The sequence below is a fragment of the Alosa pseudoharengus genome, unplaced genomic scaffold (assembly GCF_046254945.1).
Source record: "Alosa pseudoharengus isolate Yale_2024_CS ecotype anadromous, Long Island Sound unplaced genomic scaffold, YU_APseudo_1.1 YU_APseudo_1.1_scf_17, whole genome shotgun sequence".
Taxonomy (NCBI): Eukaryota; Metazoa; Chordata; class Actinopteri; order Clupeiformes; family Clupeidae; genus Alosa; species Alosa pseudoharengus.
In genome coordinates this window covers 2,023,166-2,043,963 of record NW_027468640.1, presented here as the reverse complement: position 1 = coordinate 2,043,963, position 20,798 = coordinate 2,023,166, and the positions used below count along the sequence as shown (strand labels likewise).

Sequence of the window (20,798 nt, the reverse complement as noted above, 5' to 3'; positions counted from 1 at the left end):
GTTTTTAGTCCATTCTTTGTTCCTCGGAGATGGCAGAGTGTAAATGCAATCGCAGATGTATTAGCAAATGTTGGATGCTGAGCTTCAAGTGTGAAGTATGTTACGAATGTTGCAATTCACAAAAACAAAAGCCATTGTCTTAGTTCCGCACTCCATCTCATATGCTTTGAGAACATTGGTGGCTTGGCTGTTGGACGGAGTGGAGTCCACACCCAATCCCACTTCATCAATGAAAGAGCTGGTTTTGCTTCCAACCAGCATACTATATCCTAATGTTCCTCCTTTCTCCACTCCTCTATGAGGAGCATCAGTTCTGGCATCATTGGCATCACTGTCATGTTGCCATTTCCTTGTCATCTGTCCTGGCACTAGTATCTCCTTCCACAAGGGTTGCCATTTGCTTCATTCATCAACAGCAGTGATCCATTTCTCCCAGCCACTGTTTTAAGCACTATGGATCTCAAACAAGGAAGAAACAAAGAGAAAACAAGCACAAATACAAGCAAACCTATTCCTACAACTATTCCTATTTGTGCTAGCCATATTTCTAATCCTCCTAATGCCCCCTTAAACTATCATTCTATCATTATTAGTTTTGCCATAGCTATGTTATGGGAATAAAAATACTACTTATACTACTACTACAATACTACTCCTATGTTGACACACACTCCATTTTCTTTGGCTAATATCTGATCCAACATCACCCAGTGGTGCATAGCTACCCAGAAGGTTGCAGCCACCTGTTCTCTTAGTGCTCCAAGCACATAACAGACTTCTTTCATATTGGAAGATTCGTCAATATTCCAGATTCCTGGTGGTTGATAAGATTTCAGTCAATAATTTCTGTGTTACCTGAGTCTTCTTTGTCAGCCTCACTTGTGAAAAAAACAATTGAATAGCTCATTTCCTGGTGGTTTGGTGGTATGTCATGGACTGGGATCTCTGCAGTTTTATGTCCATTCCCTGTTTGTTATCAGGGCAGATGTTGCTGGGACAATGTCCCCCCTTCCTCACTGGATTCCTTGCCTGGAAGTCTACAATCAACAGGGAAACAGGTGCATACATGCACAAAAACACTATACCCACCACTGCCAGGACCATTTCTGTCCCCAGGCAGTATACTGTACACTGTAAAACCGAACAGTACAAGTAAAATAATTTTTTTGACTTGTAAACACTCAAAAATTGAAAAAAGTTATTAGTACTCTAATCGTCTGAGTTATTTGAACAAATTCTAACTTTTAAGTTGACAGCACTCATCCGCTTTGAGTCATTTGGAAAAAATAAGAAGCGTGGGAAAAGGTGCCAATGTAGCAAATTTGTAGGTGGAGCTTCTGCCTGGAGACAGCGCTGAGCGAAGACGACGACAACGGTTGACCAGACAGACAGACAAGACACTAGAAGAGAGCTGCATGACTACGAGACAAGGAGAAGAGAACACAAAAGTGGAATTTAACGTAAGTGGAGAAGGCGACCCTAAAGCACGTTGTTTATATTGTTTAAACAGCATCTGTTCAAAAATGGCATAGGTGCAACTTTGTCCAGTAACGTTAAGAACTAGCTAACGTTAGCATCTAGAAGCTAGCCTAAGAATTTGGCTGCTGTATGCCAGCATTTGCTGGATCAGCTAGCGCAGCAATCTTAATTCAATTCGCCAATATGAGCTCTAAAAATATGTAGACTGACTAACCAAGTAAAGCTTACTAACAGTGCTTACTTACGGCGTAAGCACTGTTTAACACAATGTCTTGGAAGTGTAAGTTATGTCGTGTGCTGCTTGATAACAGGGCGCAGGTCCTGCAACATTACCGCTTACAGCATGCTAGCAGTGTATCGTCCATTAGTCAACTGCCATGCCTTTATGATGACTGTGTGTGCGCATTTCAGTCCATAAATGCACTAAAAATTCATTTGACACGGTCACACACTCAGACACTTCATACTCAGTCAGAATGTGCATTATTCACATGCCAGCTGTGTGGGTTTAAACAACCGTTTAATGTGCAAACTGTTCTCGGTCATTTAAGGATGCATTTAAAACGACACGAGATGGTGGATTGTCCTTATAGATACTGTCAGTATCGTTCAAATGTGTATTCGTCATTCAATGCACATAAAAGTAGGACTCATCCAAATGGTGATGCATCTGATTTTAAACAAGAGCTTGTCTCAACAGACGCTGATGCCCCAGTAATGCAGAGACTAGTTGAATTAGATGAGGCCGATTCCTTTTTGAATTGTCCTGAGTTGGATACACTACAATGTGAAACTTCTGGTTGTACTACTACTGTAGGTGAATTGCAAGTACAGTTGAAAAACAATTTGGCATCCTTGTTCTTGAAAATGCACAGTGTTCTTCATGTATCAGATATGGCTATTCAAGACATAGTGGACAATTTGGTTCAAATTTTCTCATTGTCCAAACCACTTGTCAGAGATTCAATCACAACAGTTTTACAAGAGCATGATCAGTCTGTCAGTGATGGGCTTCTTGATGAGTTAGTAGATGCTGTCATGGAAAGTAATGTCTTTGTCAGTGCTACAACAGCAGGTGAAGCACTCTCAACTGCTAAGCGGAGGAAAACATTTGTGAGGGATAATTACCCTCTTGTAATGCCTCTGCAGTATACTGTAGATGATTCCAGTTCAGCAGTCTATGTTCCAATAACACAGATGCTTCAAACAATGTTTAAAAACACTGATATGCTTGACAAAATTCTCGAAGCCAAACCAACATCACCTTGCATGTATATGTCTCATGAAGATGGCACATATTTCAAAGAAAATTCATTTTGGTCAGCAACAGGGGACCTGAAATTGTCACTGATATTGTATATTGATGACATTGAGCTTGCAAATCCTTTAGGTACATCTCGAAAGATTCACAAACTTTGTGCTGTGTATTGGTTGCTTGCAAACATACCGGCTAAGTATAGGTCTAGTCTGCATGTCATCCAGCTAGCTCTACTCTGTAAAGTGCCTGATGTGCAGAGGTGTGGTTATGAGGATGTCTTGTCACCTTTGATGAGAGACTTGCAAATTCTTGAGAAGGATGGGATTTTCATTGAAGCTCTTGGCCAGTGTGTTAAGGGTACAGTGTTCTGTGTGGCAGCTGACAATTTGGCTGCTCATGGTCTTGCAGGTTTTGTGCAGTCTTTTCGAGGACCGAGTGTCTGTAGGTTCTGTTGTGTTTCTACAGACCAAATACAGGCCTTTGAAGTGTCTGATGGTGAGTTTACTCAGAGGACAAAAGCTTGCCATGACCTTCATGTGCAAAGTGTTGTACAGGGGGAAATGCTAATTAACTGTGGTGTTAAGGGAGAGTGTGTTCTCAGTAAGGCATTGCAGTATTTTCATCCCATTACTGGTTTCCCGCCTGATATACTCCATGATCTGTTTGAGGGCATTGTGCCTGTTGAGTTGGCCTTGTGCATCAATGAAATGATTAAAAGAAAGTTTTTCAGTCTTGAGTATCTCAACACAAAAATTCGTACATTTCCATACCAGCATTCTGATAAGCTTGATAAACCAAAAGTGATCTCAAAGACCTTTGCAGCCAAAGGGAGCATTGGGGGAAATGGCCACGAAAATGCCACATTGTTGAGATTGTTACCACTCATGGTAGGAAGTAAGGTTCCTGAGGGTGATGACGTATGGGCCATAATAATGGACCTCAAAGAAATTGTGCAGCTGGTGTTGTCTCCATCCTTCACAGAGGAATCTATCCAGTATATGCAGATGAAGATAAGCGATCACAGACTGGGTCTGAAAGAAGTGTTTCCACACATCAAACTTCGGCCCAAACATCATTACATTGAGCATTACCCTGAACTGACCAGATGTTTTGGACCGCTGGTTCACCTTTGGACCATGAGGTTCGAGGGAAAACATCGTTTTTTCAAAAGAGTAGTACAGGACACACACAATTTCAAAAATGTCTTGAAAACTCTTGCCACCAGACATCAACACATGATGGCATTTCACCTGAATGCACCATCATTTTTCAGACCTAGTGTACAAGCCTCAAATGTCACCTCTGTCCAGGTTGCTACTCTGGCACAAGTGGCAAAAGACTTCATAGTTACTAAGACAGAAAGCGAGACTGTATACACAACATCAAAGGTTTCCATAAATGGCACAGAATTTGCCAATGGGATGTTTGTTTCTGCAGGCCAGGAAGGAGGACTTCCGACATTTTGTAGGATTGAACAGATACTACTTGTGAATAACTCTGTTTCCTTTCTTTGCAGGCAATACAACACGTGGTATTTTGAACACCTACGATCATATGAGCTGACTACAACTTCAGACCTCGCTGTAGTCCACCCATCTCAATTGAATGACACAGTAAGTCTGACAGCATATGCTACTGACGGCCATTTGCTATTAACACTGAAAAAGCATATCAATATTTCATAATCAGTTTCCCAGCCCTGTCCCTTTTTAAAGGTTTCGTTTTTATGTACAGTTGTGTTCAAAGAAGAGGATAGGGTGGGAATAAGAGCTATTGAAACATACACTATTGCCAAAAGTATTGGCTCACCAATACATTGAGCCAATACTTTTGGCAATGTAGTGTATGTGTACATTTGTAATGCATTAGAGATATTTTATATTTAATGACCAATCAAACCATTAATACATTTGATCAAGTTAATGCCTCTAGCAGGAAGCAAATAAAAGGAATAAGATGTTAACAATGTCGACATTGTCTCTTACACTTGTCAACATTGAGATTTAACTTCATTACAGATTCCTGAACCAATATGTCATGGCATAACCATTTGTTCATAGTTACATATATATGACTCTTTTCTGGACAGATGCTTTTTAATTAACATACTTAACTTAATAATTCTCTTTGATGACAGATGATGGGGGAGAACTTCCTTTTCCATGTCCACACACCGACTGATGTAAGAAAGATGACCCTCACATCACGGCCAGAATCGGTCAATGAGCTAAAATTGCTCTTCAAGCAAAAGTTCCAGTTAGACTTTGATTTTAGCGTTTCGTATGAAGACCCAGACTTTGATGGGCAATTGTGCTCTCTCGGGGACATTGAGGAACTTCCACAGAAGGCAGTATTAAAAGTGGTGCCTAGTGTTGTTGCTGAATCAAGTGCCAGTGGTGCTGTAGCCCAGTGCACTGTAGCCCAGGGCACTGTACGAACTGAGAAATATTCTCATGATTTCGTAGTGCCTGAATTTACATACGAGGTCGAGCTTATCCTGGCTGAGGGTAATCTCGCATATGAGAAAACAGGAAAGCGTCTCAAGCTGTTAAAGGGGCAGAAACACAATGTGCTTCAGACCATTGCAGACAAAATTAATAGCCTTACCGCATATCCTGACGACAAATTACTTGGCAGCGTTGCACAGGCCCTTGTCAACAAGCATCCATGTCTGAGAGACCCTGCTTCACCGGGATGGTATGCATGGTTGTACTCCCTCAAGTTTAAGATGGGGAACTATCGTTACAAACTGAAACAAGCTGGGTGTCTGGAGGTAACTGTCAATGCGGGCAAGAGGAGTAAAAATAACCCAGAGAGACAACCGCCCCACAGCAAAATAAAAAAGCCAAGAAGAGCCGAAGTAAACTTCTTACCAAATTACCCAAGAGGAGAAGATGGATCAACACTGGAGCAACTTCGACAAGAGATAGTAGAGGAGTGTAAGATGCAAGACAAAAACATGATGCAGATTCAGAGGTTGATGCAGACGACGTTTGCATTGAGGAGGAAGGAGATAATATCAGATGTCCTTCCCCTTGCAGACGTATTGGTTCGGTGGCCTGCACTCATGTTAGAATCCCAGGTAAGCATTTCTTTTTTTTACAAATACTTGAATAGATTAATTTCATGTGTGGTTCTGACCAAATGTATTTTGATATGAACTTGGATTGTATAATGCATATTTCATAGTTTCATAGAGATTCATAGTTAAAAAATTTGGTAACACTTTATTTTAATGTGTCGCTATTACAGTGTACCTACCTAATTAGGTACAGTGGTACAACCTGTGTGGGTACCTACATATAGTTGTTAAATTGTAATACTGAGTGCTTTTACAAAACTTTGCCAATTTGCCTACATTTTCATCAGAGGCAAAGAGGCAAATCTATCATGGGCAGATTTACCCCATCCAGCAGGTCTCAGGTCAGCTCTTTGCCTCTGATGAAAATTTAGGCAAATTGGCAAAGTTTTGTAAAAGCACCCAGTATTACAATGTAACAACTATATGTAGGTACCCACAAATACATAATGCAAGTACAATGATAGTACCTGATAGTACATGTTGTTACACAGGTTGTACCACTGTACCTAATTAGGTAGGTACACTTTAACAGCGACACATTAAATTAAAGTGTTACCAAAGATTTGTTTTGTAATGTTATTTTCCCTTTTTACAGGATCATAATACTGCATTGGACTGTATATTGACACATTTTCCCTTATTTATCTTTACAGATCAGTGCGGAGTTCCACCGAATAACGAATATTAACCTCGAGAGCACCTTCTATGAACACCTGGACCAGCATCTTCTGCGTCTACACTCCTTATATCGAAAAAAAGCAGCTCGTTCAGGAAAAGTGGCTGAAGCCCTGGGTGAGATCCTCAGGGTTTACGACCTCCAAGTGAGTTTTTTACACTTTTACTTGTACAGTGCATTTGAAATTATTTAACCTCACCCTGACTAATATACACACACAATTTCGACTGTTGGCATTTGATCATTTAATCAAATAAGAAGACTTAAAATATCTCAACACAATTAAAACAAGTGTTTTCTCCAAGTTCAAGTTAAAGGACAACTCGGGTGTAAAATCATCCTTTCTCTATTTTTGAATGCTACAGGATATAACAACCTGGTCTCATTAGGGAGACGTTCCCCTGGGAACGTTTTGGCAAACCCAGCCAAACGTTCCACCAGACACGTTTCTGAGGTGCAAACTAGCCAGCAACTCAGCGGGGGTGCTAAAGAGAGACGTTTAGACTTTGTTTACTACAGTTAGGTCTGGTCAAACTAAATTGTAGCTTACACAAGCTCAGCAGTATTCTTTGGTTAGAAAACCAAAGTTTTGGATTAATAGTGCCTATATCTCGCTACGTTTCACAAATTATAAGGGCACAAACCCTGAACTGCCGTCTATGAGTTAGCTGCCACATCTTGGTGGGGTTTTTTTTCACTAGCATCCCGGGGGATTTTAGCTCAATTGTCAACACGCTCGACTTCCGCTCCGAGGTGCAGCTGGTCGCAGGTTCGAATCCGGCTGTGTGCTGAGTCTGGTCTTCGTGCGTTGGGTTGAATTGCACGGCTTGTGTGCAGGGCCAAGCCGTGCAATTCAACCCAACGCACCAGACCAGACCTAACTGTAGTAAACAAAGTCTAAACGTCTCTCTTTAGCACCCCCGCTGGGTTGCTGGCTAGTTTGCACCTCAGAAACGTGTCTGGTGGAACGTTTGGCTGGGTTTGCCAAAACGTTCCCAGGGGAACGTTTCCCTAATGAGACCAGGTTGGGATATAACCCATTGTCAATGAGCATTTTTTGAATTCATTGGAGAATTTGATTTGATGTAGCAAGATGCTTTGAATGACACACAATTAACTTGCAGCTTACACTACTACTCGTCAACTGAAAATAAATTGATATTAAACAATGTACACAGCTCAAAACAGCTTTACCTTTCTATGGCAGTTGGTACGAAAGTTCAAAAGAGCTATAGTCAAACAGAGCATTCTTGTTACCGCAAGTCCATGGAGAATTCGCGTCAGACTCTGTATGAAGAAGGGGATATATTCCTCTCTACTGCCATTTTGGGGATCTAATCTACAAATAATGTGGATGTCCAGATGGCTGTGATCATGATGATTAGGTTAGTGGCGCCATCTAATAAAATCCATATTGTTGTAGATTAGATCTGCAAAATGGTGATGAGTAGAGAGGACTACAAGTATATCCCTTCTTCAAACACAGAGTCTAATACAAGTCCTTCATGGACTTAGATAAAAAGAATGCTTTGGTTTCAGAAGCTGTACTAACTATCAAAAAAAGGTAATCCTATTGAATTGCATTTTGTAGTTATTATTACTGGCATGACTACATGACTGTTTTCACATGCAGGGATCTTCTGATGTGAATCTCCGACGTGCTGTGGCGCTCCGTGGCCTTCCTTTCTACCTCCATGAGGATGATGCCACTTTTATAAAGACATGGGATGTAAGTAAGCATGTTGTCTATTATTGACAGTTAAAGCGTAACGGTGGCATTAAGCGACCCATGGCCCTGTTGTTTCTAGGTCAACGTATGCTATTAAAATGAAAAACAATGAGAACATTGGGTACAACATAGGGCAAATACTGGTCCAGCAGCTTAAACTAACCTAATAAGGCATTTGAACCAAACTGAAACTAAAGTCAAATGCCCTGGTAGGTTATCAATAGCTGCTGGGCCACTACTCAGTCTATGTTGCACCAAATTTTCTCATTTTTATTCCTACGGAGAGCAGTGACCTCGAACAACAGGGCTATGGGTCGAATAACGCTCAAGTTACATTTCAAGCTTTTGCTTTTTTGTTTGTTTCTTTCACCAGGAAACTCCAGGGATGTTACTTAGTATTATTTCAAGTAATTATTTCAATAATACAACTGCCCTGGAAAACTTTGAAGAGAAAATGTTAAACTTAAAGGAGAAGTTCGGTGTGATATTGACCTAAAGTGTGTTGAAACATGATACCGAGTGTGAACTTTTGTCTCATTGCTCATCTCGGCTTGTCCCTTGCACTCCGAAATCTGGCGCTAGTTAGCCGATGCTACCAACAGGTTTTCAAAGGGGGTGCCTCGGGCATCGGCCTAGCCATGCAAATAAGTCACTGTTTTACACCATTTACGAGGCTCAAAGTAGCTCCACACTTCATTGGTAGACTTCCGAGGGCCCTGACATTTAAAACGAGACATTGAGAAATTTGAAAAAGCACTGGTAGTTTATTTACAAGACGATTTATACAGACAGTACCTTCAGGAAGTTTACTAAATAATTCCGTGGAAATGCATGGATTCCAGTTGCTGGTACTGGAAGCAACTGGAATCCATGCATTTCCACGGAATTATTTTTGGAATGTGATCGATCCCTTATCATACCTGTTCATTCGTACTCGTCGCTCGACTTAGCGTGACTAAATTCAAGATGGAGGCAAACGGTAAACTTCCTGAAGGTACTGTCTGTATAAATCGTCTTGTAAATAAACTACCAGTGCTTTTTCAAAGTTCTCAATGTCTCGTTTTAAATGTCAGGGCCCTCTGAAGTCTACCAATAAAGTGTGGAGCTACTTTGAGCCTCGTAAATGGTGTAAAACAGTGATTTATTTGCATGGCTAGGCCGATGCCCGAGGCACCCCCTTTGAAAACCTGTTGGTAGCATCAGCTAACTAGCGCCAGATTTCGGAGTGCAGGGGACAAGCCGAGATGAGCTATGAGACAAAAGTTCACACTCGGTATCATGTTTCAATATCACACCGAACTTCTCCTTCAATGGGACATGGTATCACTTGACATGTAATGCCTATTAGATATTCATTTTTTAACCATTTTTTTCAATCGCTAACAAGTGCTTACCCATACTTCAGATACTTTTCTAAACTCTTAACAGACTCACACCTGCAAAACACAATTGGCCAAATGAATAATCAAAAACACATGTTGTTAAATATATACTAACTCTTCATTTCAAAATAGAACACATATTTCTCTGCACACACTAACTTTACCAAAACACTGGAAATCTGACTCAAAATGAAATTATTCTGTCAAAGAATAACACTTGTTTTCACTTCACAAGGTACATGTAGTCAATCAAAGTACATCAGGTTTCAAAATACTGGCTATTGTTGACATTACAAAAACTGCATAGACTTTTATGTTTCAGTTTTACAGGTATTTGCATGCAAAACATGCAATCCACCGTTTTTACACTAAATTTCTTGGTTGGGAACTGTATGTCCACATGTAATGTTCAAATTCAAAAGCATTCCAGTAAAAAGCAAATCAGTTTTTTCCCTTTACTGTTTACTACAGGAGGTACAGTAGAAATACTGTTTACAGTATGATACAACAGAAAAAGTTTTACAGTATTGCTTACAGTATTGCTTGTGGAAATGTGTTCACTGACTGCATATCGTGTGAAAACGACATGAAATGTGTGAATGGTATGGCCACAAAAGACTGATGCTGTGTTAATTGTGTTTAGAGTTTTGAAAATATGACAACTGGTTGGACAAACGATTGTTAGCGACTGAAAAAAACTGTAACACACCATTGTTCTTTGTTCATTTCTTCAGGTCTCTCAATCGGAATTCCCAGAAATTGAGGACCTTACTGTTGGACTTGTTCTGATCAGCGCAAACAGTGCAGATGCATCCCTCTGGCTCTGCCCAGAGAAGACTTCAGTTGTTTTGGAGGGTGACATGATCATTGAATTTCCTACCATTGGTCAGGCATTTGTCATGCTTTTTGGTAGTCTTTATGCCCTTGACCTGACCTATCCAAAACAGGTTTCAAATACTTTTGAATTTATCCAGAAGTGTCTCATGGGCCTAGATGGGGAAAGCAAAATGAAGCCCAAAGTGTTGACACTTAGAAACGAACTCTGTGAAGAGTAATAGACTTCTAAAGTAACCTCATGAAACACGGCCATATTAGCTTTCTCGCTAGCATCGGGCTCCAGGCTAGTTTCTTTTCTCAAAACATCTGTTATGCTTATGCAGATAGCTTAGTTTGGTTACATTTTCATGAGGTCACTTTAGAAGTCAATTAGGGCAGAGGGCCCACTCACTAAAGGCCTGATTCTTCCGTTTGTGCTTAAGTTCTAGGGTCATTCCACGTCAATTCAACCAGGGCCCACTGGTCTCAAAAAATTCTGAAAAAATTACCAGGTGTACCTATGTTACCCAGGAGACACACTGTAAAATTACTTTTATGTAAGATCAATACTTTCCAAGATACAGACAGTTTTTCAGGGGGAGGGGGGTGTCGATTTTGTTCGGCCTCTTTTTTTGTCAAAGTTCACAAGCCCATAGTGCAAGAACTAAACCATGTAGACGTGACGATTTTGCTACATACTATTCCTACTTATGTACCAGCATGCAAAATATGAGCCTCCTACATGGTTTAGTTCCTGCACTATGGGCTTGTGAACTTTGACAAAAAAAAAACGGGCGAACAAAATCGACACCCCCTCCCCCTGCTAAACTGGCTGTTATCTTAGAAAGTATTAATTTTACATGAAAGTAATTTTACAGGGTGTCTCCTGGGTAACATAGGTACACCTGGTAATTTTTTCAGATTTTCTTGAGACCTAAGTGTGTGGGCCCTGGTTGAATTGACGTGGAATGACCCTCTAAGTACTGCATAGTGGAATTAATGTTTCCATGTATCTCTAATCGAAGTGATCGCTCGTTCATGATATCGTCATTAAATCGTTTGCTAATTTCAGTTCAAGATTTTTTTTTTTGTAATTTTGAATGTTAGCCAATAAATAGGCCTATGGCATTTTGGATCTGGAAGAAGTGGGTAAGGCTATCAAACTACAGCCTTCAAAAGCGCATAACAAAAAACGTTGAGTGGGAGAATACGCTTTTTACACTTGCACATTGGAGAATCAGGCCCTAAATCACATGACCATAGTGCCTTAATATTTCTTTTAAATCCAGTGTTGGTGTTAGTTGTGACAGTTGAAATATCCAGTATCAAACTTGTTATTTTGATTAGACATACATTGATGTACATATTTCATGATTGTGGTGACTATTGTCCAATATTTTTATAATATCAGTGGAAATGAATTGAAGAGTTTGGTTTCAAAACGCTATAAATCCATTTTTGAAAACATTAATATGTCATGTTATTTAATTGTGTATTTCAGGTAATATTAATATGTCATGTTATTTAATTGTGTATTTCAGGTAATATTAATAAAATTGCAGTTTTGTCAAGTAACAATTTTTTTTATTAAATTCATTAAAAGGGAAGATATAGCGTTTTGGAACCAAACTCTTCAATTCCTCCACTTTGTTGATGAGTTTACTGTGAATCACCATTAGTACTGAGTTTACTGTGGATTTTTACTGTGGATTTGATGATGGTTGTTGTTATTGTCCCATGCTTTTTTAAAAATAATACCATTGGTAATTGGTTGCAATCTGTACTTGTTTCCATGGTGGTATACATGAAAATAAAAGATATAATTTCACTGGCCTGTGTCAACCTTTTTAATAATATTCTTTCAAGTCCTCAAGTTGAAACTAATCAAAATGGGCAAGTTTGTTCAACTTTCTGAAAATTAAAACTTTTAAGTTAAATTTAATTTAAATAATTGCTTGATGCAAAATGAAATATTTCATGCTGACATTAATAAATCCAATTAAGCTATCTAAGCTTAATTTTATTAATTACTGTGAACTTAACTAGTTTATATTTCTTTAACTTTAAAAAGACTTGTTGAACACACTCAAAATTCGCTAGTGAAGACTAATTAAAAAAGTTGAGTTTCTTTGACTTAGCAAAACCAAGTTACCATTACTCAATTTTTTTTGTGTAATCGGTTTCACCAATTTTTTTGAGTTCAATTAACTTGTTGGGTTTTACAGTGTAGGTTGTTGACTCTTTTCCTGTAGGTCCTTCCGAAAGTCCTTTTTCCTGCTTATAAATTGTTCTGTGAATGAATGACAATTATTCCATATCATTTCTAATTTGTCCTCGGAGCTGATCCAAAGGTGGGCCTCTGATGGACCTCTCAGCTTTTATCTTTAATGCAAAAAGTGATTACTCTGGTTTTATTGTGACCTTATTTGCATCGAAGCAATGTGTAAGGCATCAAACCAGTTTAAATCTGTTGAGGCACATATTTTAGTAATTTTCCCTTTTAACATGTCATTTGCCCTTATCATCGGAAAACCCCTACAAACCACTACCAAAGTTTCTTATTTTTATCATATCAATGTAATCAATAACTAAGTGTTTTCATGATCCTTCTGGGACCTAATGGTTTAAACAACACTATCACTTTCCTGATATGATGACTATACACATGACATTTTTTAGACTATCATCAATAACTTCCTGTAACTATGAAAATCAAAAAATCCTTCAATAAAAATATTCCTCTTTCCTACTCCCCCCTTGCGCATATATCCAAATATGCGCAAAGGAAAGCACCATATCAAGTATCTGTTGGGAAAGTATCTGGTTAGTATCATATAAATGCCACTAACCATTAGAGTTACAGTTTATGGGACTTAGCAGACTCTTTTCTCCAAAGGGACATTCAAATAAAACATTAATCAAATAATGACAGTGAAAATTATAAAAAATCTGTAACCCAAGGTAACAAATGTAACAAATAATATGATTTAACATTATACCAGGGGTTCGCCCCCCTTTGTTACTGTGATTAACAGAATAGAGTTGGTGGACCTTCATTCCTTCCATGAAGACCAACAGCTTTCCACCAGCTTTTCTATTTCTGAAATAATAAAACATTTTAATCTTCTGACAATGATTTATGATAATCCTAATTCCATCTATTCTCTTTTTGCATAGAGATTAAACAAATTTCCCTATAAGCATTGTTATTTTATTTATTGTCAATTTGGAATACTACTTGAAGACTGGTTATTATGTAAGCTATATTAATTAGATGTTCTAGGACATGCAGTAATCTCATAATTTCTTCAACATACCTTACTCCAAATTTATTTGCATGTCATAGACTTTTATAATGTTTTATTCTTCAAAAACTACACTTACCTCTTCTAGCCCTATACTACTTTATCTAGGCTATCTAAACTATTAGTAAATCCTAGTTCTATTTTCTAATCCTATTTCTCTGCTTTCTTTATTTTATCTATTGCTTTCTTTATCAAATGTCATAGTATAGTACGTACGATTTTTTGGCTTCACATTAGTTACATGTAAAGCAGATATTATATCATTTTAATATTCCTACAAACTTTATTTTCCCATTAAAGCTAAATCATTCTATTCCTTAGACTTGTTGAGTGTGAGTGACCACTAGGGAACTCCCATGATCTAGAGGTAATATGTTAATATGTAACAGTCCCTAGGACATAGCCAAATTAGTCTTACCTACTTACACCACCACCTATCCTGAAAAATTAATGGAGTGTCATTTGACATTAAAAATAGCAGTGTTATCACTTTGTGACTTAATTTGATTAAAACATTTGCATTTACAATTAATTAAACAGTAGTCACTTCTATTCAAAATAACAATCAACATATAATAAAGGTAAGAATAAGAGTAAATCATACTTTAAATTTGCTTAACAAAGTATTTACCTACTTACCCTGAGATGTCTTAACTACCTTCTCTGTACCTAGTCAGGGCATCGTTGGGTATCAGGTGGGCTCACCCATAAAATAGTCCCTCAGCATGGTGTCCTCATCAACTCACTTTGATAGTATTGGTATAAACCTTCTCTTGTAGAATTCTCTAGGCCTCCTTAAAACTATACTATCTCACAAGGGAAGAGGAAGGCATGCTCGTTGGGCTCATCCTTCAGTGCCTGGGTGTCTCCTCCCTCTCCCTGTCCTGTTTCTTTTGTCCACTTCTTTGACAGTCAAAACAAACTGATGATTGTCTTGCTTCAGATGTCCATTCTCACATGATGCCTCCTCTGTAATTGCCTCTCACTCTGCCTTAGTTATTCCCATCTTGTCTGAGTCTCCACCCCCACTGACATGGAGATTTTGGCTGCCATGGGCTGGACTGTGCCCACTATAATAGGTATCCATAGGCCAGTAGACTGACAGGTTTGGGAACACCTGTAATGGTTGCTCCTACTGCCATAGTGTTGAGGATGGTGCTGCTACTGGTTTCCCCAGACTTGAAGCCTTAGGCCACCCTACTGTAGGTGCCTGTATTGTCTCTTTGATGCTGCAAGCGCTTCCATTGCACTTCCAAGTTCCCTCTTTGCTCTCCAGCTTGCCACTGTTGCCTTAACAAAGGCCTCAGAGTCCTTATCTCTTTTCAGTTTGTCCATGCTCAGCACTGTTGTGCTGAACTTGCTCCGAACTCAGTCAGGACAGGGAGTACTTGGATTAACCCCTGCACATCAGCATGTCCTCACACGGCTGGTAATGAGCCTTTCCCCCCTTAGATATAAGAGGCAGCATTACATTTACTGTTTAGCTGGAGGGGATGAGGAACTCATGCTGCAGGCAGATTGTAGTATTTATTAAATTACTCTCTATCTATCATCTACTTTATCTTGCCCTTTTGTAATTTACCATTAACTGTACATTTTATCCCTTATATCTTCCTATAACATCTGCATCTATTATTATTCCTACATTTATGGTCACTCACTCCCAAGTCATCTCCTTACTTCTGCCTCTTAGGTCCTATTGTATTAATCTATCAAGATGTCAAGATGTTTTTAAGCATTTTAAATACCTCTTTCTCCTACTATTCCCACTATGACTGACCTATTCTTCTTATAGCTCTACTATTGTAAATTTTCATGTAATCCCTGATCTTTGTAACAGTGCTAAATCCATTAATTCTTGTACAGGCCATAAATCTGTATATTTCCTCATTCTCTCAACCACTTTTCTGCAACACTTTTTCATTGTACTGTTTATTAACTGATCCCTTTTGGTCTCTTTAACTATCAGAATGGGGATTCCACTAAGTGGAACACTTAGTCTTTACACTAAGTCATTTTACTTTAGCCTGGGGTTTCTGTAACACTACTTATTACCTTATAGGTGACTATCAAATTTCCATACTTACTTGGTTGACCATGGCATTCCCTTTACCATTAGTCAGCTTACCCTGTTTCTCTAAACATTACTAGAGTAATTTATCTTATATAATTCTATAACTTTGAGGCTCTTACTGTCCATATGCTGCATTCCACAGTGAATGGTCTAATATATTATGCCATTCCTCACTACCAAAACATACTTCCAGTTAATTTATCAATTAAGCCATTGACGTATAATTCCCCAGTTGTCTCCATGTATTTGTATATCCTTTAGCACTGTAACTTCATCAAAAGTGTAATATTAACATTTACTAAATTAATTTTATGAAATTAACTTTATCATACCTTATCATACCTCCTCTCAACATTCAACATTCATTCTTAAATTTCCCCTTGGCGATCAATAAAGCATCCATCTATCTATCCAACCTCTAGCTATAGGTAAATAAGTATCCTTAAACCTTTCCTTCAGTATAAATATACTATACTACATATACAGTCTCTAAGTATAAATCTAAGTATAAGTGTAGGCTAGATATACTCAAAACTCTTTATGTATACCAAGTACAAATCAATTTCCCATTTCTATGATTTTTACACAAAAAGTTTAAGCTATGCATATTCTTTGTTAGAAATAAATAGACCCACAGTACATTTCACAAACTATTTTTTCTAAGGGAGTCACTACTCAGTTCCCTCTGAGACCCCCATGAAACCCCCAACAGCAAATTAACTAACACCCCATATAACCCTATAACCACTTAATTATAACAGTATTATCTAAATTATAATATAGCTATGTAAATAACAAATTATACTCTATAGGGCCAATCAACTTAGCACCAGTTTCCATCAAATAACCCCCCAGTGCTAACAACAATTGCTGCCTTATACCATATGATTCTTCAAACCATTTGACAGGTAGAAACTAAATATCCCCAGAGATCTTCTGAAACCATCAATGTCCCCATCATCTAGATTGTTAAATATAAAGTAGTAATCCAAAACGTTTTAAGTCAGTCAGAGTCAGTCTTTTTCAGTGTCACCTTATTTCAAATATTAACCATTTTTTGATTATTATCATATGTCAGTTAATCTTGGCTTATGCAACCCGTGATGTGAACAATACAAAACCCCTTTTCAAACTCTTAACAAAAACAGGACTATGTGGGAAGGCTATAACCATAGCCTATAGCCATAAACCTTTTCCACATAGCAAGACAGCTCTATAAACAAATTACCTTGCCCAAACCACCTCTTCAGAGCTAAACAGTCACCTGTACCTTTAACTGTAAATGTACATGGAAACAATACCTGATCTTATTGTATATTATCACCCATAACACCACAATGTAGGATGTTACTCATACTCATGACACACATACCACAATACACCAAACATATAACTGCAATATGAGTTATTGATAAACCTTATTGAGTTCCTATATATGTCTAGAACATTATCCAAAGGAGTCTTAAATTCAATTATTTTCCCCAATAACACTGTGGTGCTCCATGAACTATAATCCATCACAAAATCTTTCTAAAAGCATACCTAAGCTTCAACAATGTTACCATGAACCAAATTAACTTCAATACTGCTATCCAGTGTAGTAATGCCAGTTGCTGACCCAGCTTAATGCCAATAATAATGCCAACAGCTATCTGAGCCTAATAATACTATGCAAACCTAGCCTAGTCATGCTAATAGCTAAGCTATTTAATTTAGACCTATTATTAATGCTACTATCATGATTATCTTATCCTTAACAATGCTAATTTAACAGTTGAACCTACCACCTACTGATAAGCTACCACTAATATAACCTATCAATTGCCAACATATTACTTCTTATACATAATATATCTTAGTCTTTTAATCAACACTTGACACAACAACACTTTTCCAACACCTGGAACCACCATCAGCGTTCATCCCAAATCCTGGATCTTAAAACTCCATATTTAACCATGCTAGGCCTACTTATCTGTCCGTAGGCCTACTCATCCACAGCATAGCACAGATGTGATTTTTCCCACAAACTCTCTTTAACTTGTAATAATAATCTTATTATAAACAATGCTAACATGAAATTACCTTTTAAACGAAACAGAAACCTAAAGAGACTAGCTTAACCAGCCAATACACTATACACTATTTGACTACTACATTAGTGAATTATTTATGCACGTAAGCTATATGACTAAAGTATGTAAACACTTATATCATTTGCCTTTATCCAGTATCATGAAAATGTTTTAACATAGAACTGTAGAATTTTTTAAAGAAAATCAAAAACTAGCAGAACTGTATCTGTATCTCTCATTATTGCAAATTAAATTTTTAAAGGTCAAAGTGACTATGACAGCCCCAGTGTCAAGCAATGAAACTATTCCTCTTTTGCCTTGACCATCTATTATGGCAATATTATATTCTCAGCAAGCAGCACTCCACTTCTGCGGACAACTGCCCACTGAAATTCAGAACCATTCTGTTCTGGCGTTACCAACCTTTCAAAACCATTTTCCCACTACCACATTCTCATTATCAACCATTTCTAATATTTTGATCATGGAAGACCAAAACATTCAACCCAACACTTTGCAGTATTAAACATTCCCCAAAAATCTTTCAAAGTAAAATATTTTCCAATATTTCCCAGTTCAACATTCTTTAACCATCTCAGACCTACATCCTTTGTCCCCAGCAGACCTTTGCTCTGTTTACACAAGCCCCCACCTTTTCCTATTTCAACCAGCAGCTCCTCTGCCTGGTACCACACACACACACACACACAGCCTCTTCTCCTTAATCACAAGTTATACAAATATATGACGTCTTTTACCAATGCTCTGCCATGGACTTCTAATTCTACCAGCAACATATACTAAAAATCTATTATACTTCCATTCAACACTTCTTTGTATTCTATTTTAGCTTTACATCCACAACTTTTACACAACATGTCCACTCACTCTTGGAGTGTTTCAACTTCAACTTATTCAGACCTGATATCAGATATCAGCTGTACTCAACTTGTTAGTATATTATTTCCTCCACATGCAGGAAATGAGGTCTTCACATGCAGACCTGGTCTTCACATGCAGACCTTTCAGTTTTTCACATGCAAAACTGTTACTTTTATCTCTCTCATTCCTTCTCATGCAGGAATTGAGTCAGTTCTCCTCATATAGAACTTTAAGTTTTCCTCATGCAAAACTTCTTTGATATGGCTATAGTATTCCTCCACATGCAGGAATTTGCCTAGTTCTCCACATGCAGAACTTTTGTTTACATTAGTGTACACACAAATGCTTACCATAATCTGCAGTATTAATCCCTTGGTCTTTGTTTTAGCAAGATTCTTTGACTGGAGGACGTTTTAGACAAGTATTCATAACTCAGTGTACAGCCTGATCAGAGGAGACTAGCTGCTATTAAGCAAAGTTGCTCACCTTATTTTAAGTTGCGCATCAGCTTCTCCCCTGACCAAACCCCGGACTCTGAGATGATACTTAAATATTGTCCTTTCCAACTCCTGGCTGGCTCGCCAATTATGTGGTGTCAAATCCACATTAAATAATAAAAACTCAAAAGAAGTCCGCACACCATGGATGTATACTGCAAATGATGGCTTTAATGCACTCCGGAGCATTAGTGAAGAAAGCAAGTAAGTGAAAGCAAAGTAAGATAGGCTAACATCCTCTGGCTGTTGTCCAGCCTTTATACCCCTTCAAGTCATCCTAGACAGCACCCACTTTGTTTACAGATAACTGACCAAGTAACGTATGGTACTTCACCTTTGCCCTCTCATCCTGTCATTCATACATTCTTTAGGTTTTGTATACATTTCCTGTCACCAAACCTTATCTATGCCATTTTCTGCCAGGTCTGCTCTTTCACTTAAACCAGTCTTCCTTTCCCACACTGAACATACTACAGAATTCAGTTTCACAAAGCAATGATATTACACAGAATAAAGATACTACATAAAAGATATATAAACTAAAGGATATATTTCAATAAAGGCCACGACAGTAGGCCCCATAGACAGTAAAAGAAATGGACGAACAGACTCCGTCGTTCTCAATGGGAGGGTACTGAGTCATTTTTCAGTTGGTCCCCCCAGTACTGCGCAGACTCGCACTTAACTTCGTGACGTTAGCCATCGAACTGAATCTTGTAACTCATATGATAGATAGGCTACACAGAAATTCTTCTCACACTTCCTTCGCCTTCAAAGTCATCAAAGTTAAACATTTATTTATGTATTATTATTAATATCATCCTCACAAGTGATATCAAGTCGTGTTAATGTTGAAACTACCACACATGATCATCTTCAAAAACAGTCATGGTAAAACAAAACAAAAAAGTTATAGCCTTGAGGCTAATCTTCTTTCCATTTTTCTGACCTACGTCAATCCATCGAAAACCTCTGAAATGATTAACGTTAGACTACCTAACGGTAAAACTACCGTTTTTTCCATTAGGTTTACTTGCCTCTATGTTTTACCTTAACATAGGCTACAATGCTATTGTAGGCTACATAGCTTTGTTCACGAGTTTCCGTGCTGGCTGGACTACGCTTCTTATCTAAACAATACGGTTATCTCCCTTCAGTGCGTTAGCTTCCCTTCAACCGGACATGCTAAACATTCTTCTTACGGGAACCTAACGTTACGTACGAGGTAGTCGAGTCTTGTTTTGCCTTTTATTGTTTATGTAGATAACACAGAAGCTAAAATATCGGCACATGATATATGTTATATGAAGTTATGGGAGTTCTAAAAAATCCTAAATGGATGGGCGTTCTATGGGGTTAGCAGAGAGTTGATAACCACCGCTACATCGATGCTTCTACTTCCGGGAATTCGCCTGCCCCCTTGGTAGGCCCAGAGCCATAGAGAGAAAGAGTTGCGACACTCTTTGATGTCACCGCCAGTGCAGTCACGTGGTTCGTGTAAACCGCTATAGTTCCAAAACATACGCTGGCTGTCATGTTCTTC

General features: G+C 38.3%; 1 protein-coding gene and 1 long non-coding RNA gene across 3 annotated transcripts; one reads left to right on the top strand and one right to left on the bottom strand.

Annotated features, from left to right (window-relative positions):
- Window positions 1-1,165: 1,165 nt before the first annotated feature.
- Window positions 1,166-11,185, top strand: LOC143127899 (uncharacterized). 2 transcript variants are annotated; one of them, XM_076289603.1, is made up of 6 exons: window positions 1,166-1,460; window positions 4,254-4,350; window positions 4,875-5,819; window positions 6,473-6,640; window positions 8,129-8,224; window positions 10,341-11,185. In XM_076289603.1, exons 3-6 carry the CDS (start codon window positions 4,875-4,877, stop codon window positions 10,659-10,661), a joined length of 1,530 nt encoding a protein of 509 aa, XP_076145718.1. In that variant the 5' UTR covers window positions 1,166-1,460; window positions 4,254-4,350; the 3' UTR covers window positions 10,662-11,185. The 2 variants fall into 2 exon arrangements, with proteins under 2 accessions (XP_076145718.1, XP_076145719.1); XM_076289604.1 differs by lacking the exon at window positions 1,166-1,460 and having other exon boundaries at window positions 4,192-4,350.
- A 2,187-nt stretch (window positions 11,186-13,372) lies between these two features.
- Window positions 13,373-14,748, bottom strand: LOC143127898 (uncharacterized). Its single transcript, XR_012987719.1, has 3 exons — window positions 14,367-14,748; window positions 14,146-14,166; window positions 13,373-13,522 (listed from the first exon to the last, which is right to left on the bottom strand). It is a non-coding gene; the product is annotated as an uncharacterized LOC143127898 (long non-coding RNA).
- Window positions 14,749-20,798: the final 6,050 nt, after the last annotated feature.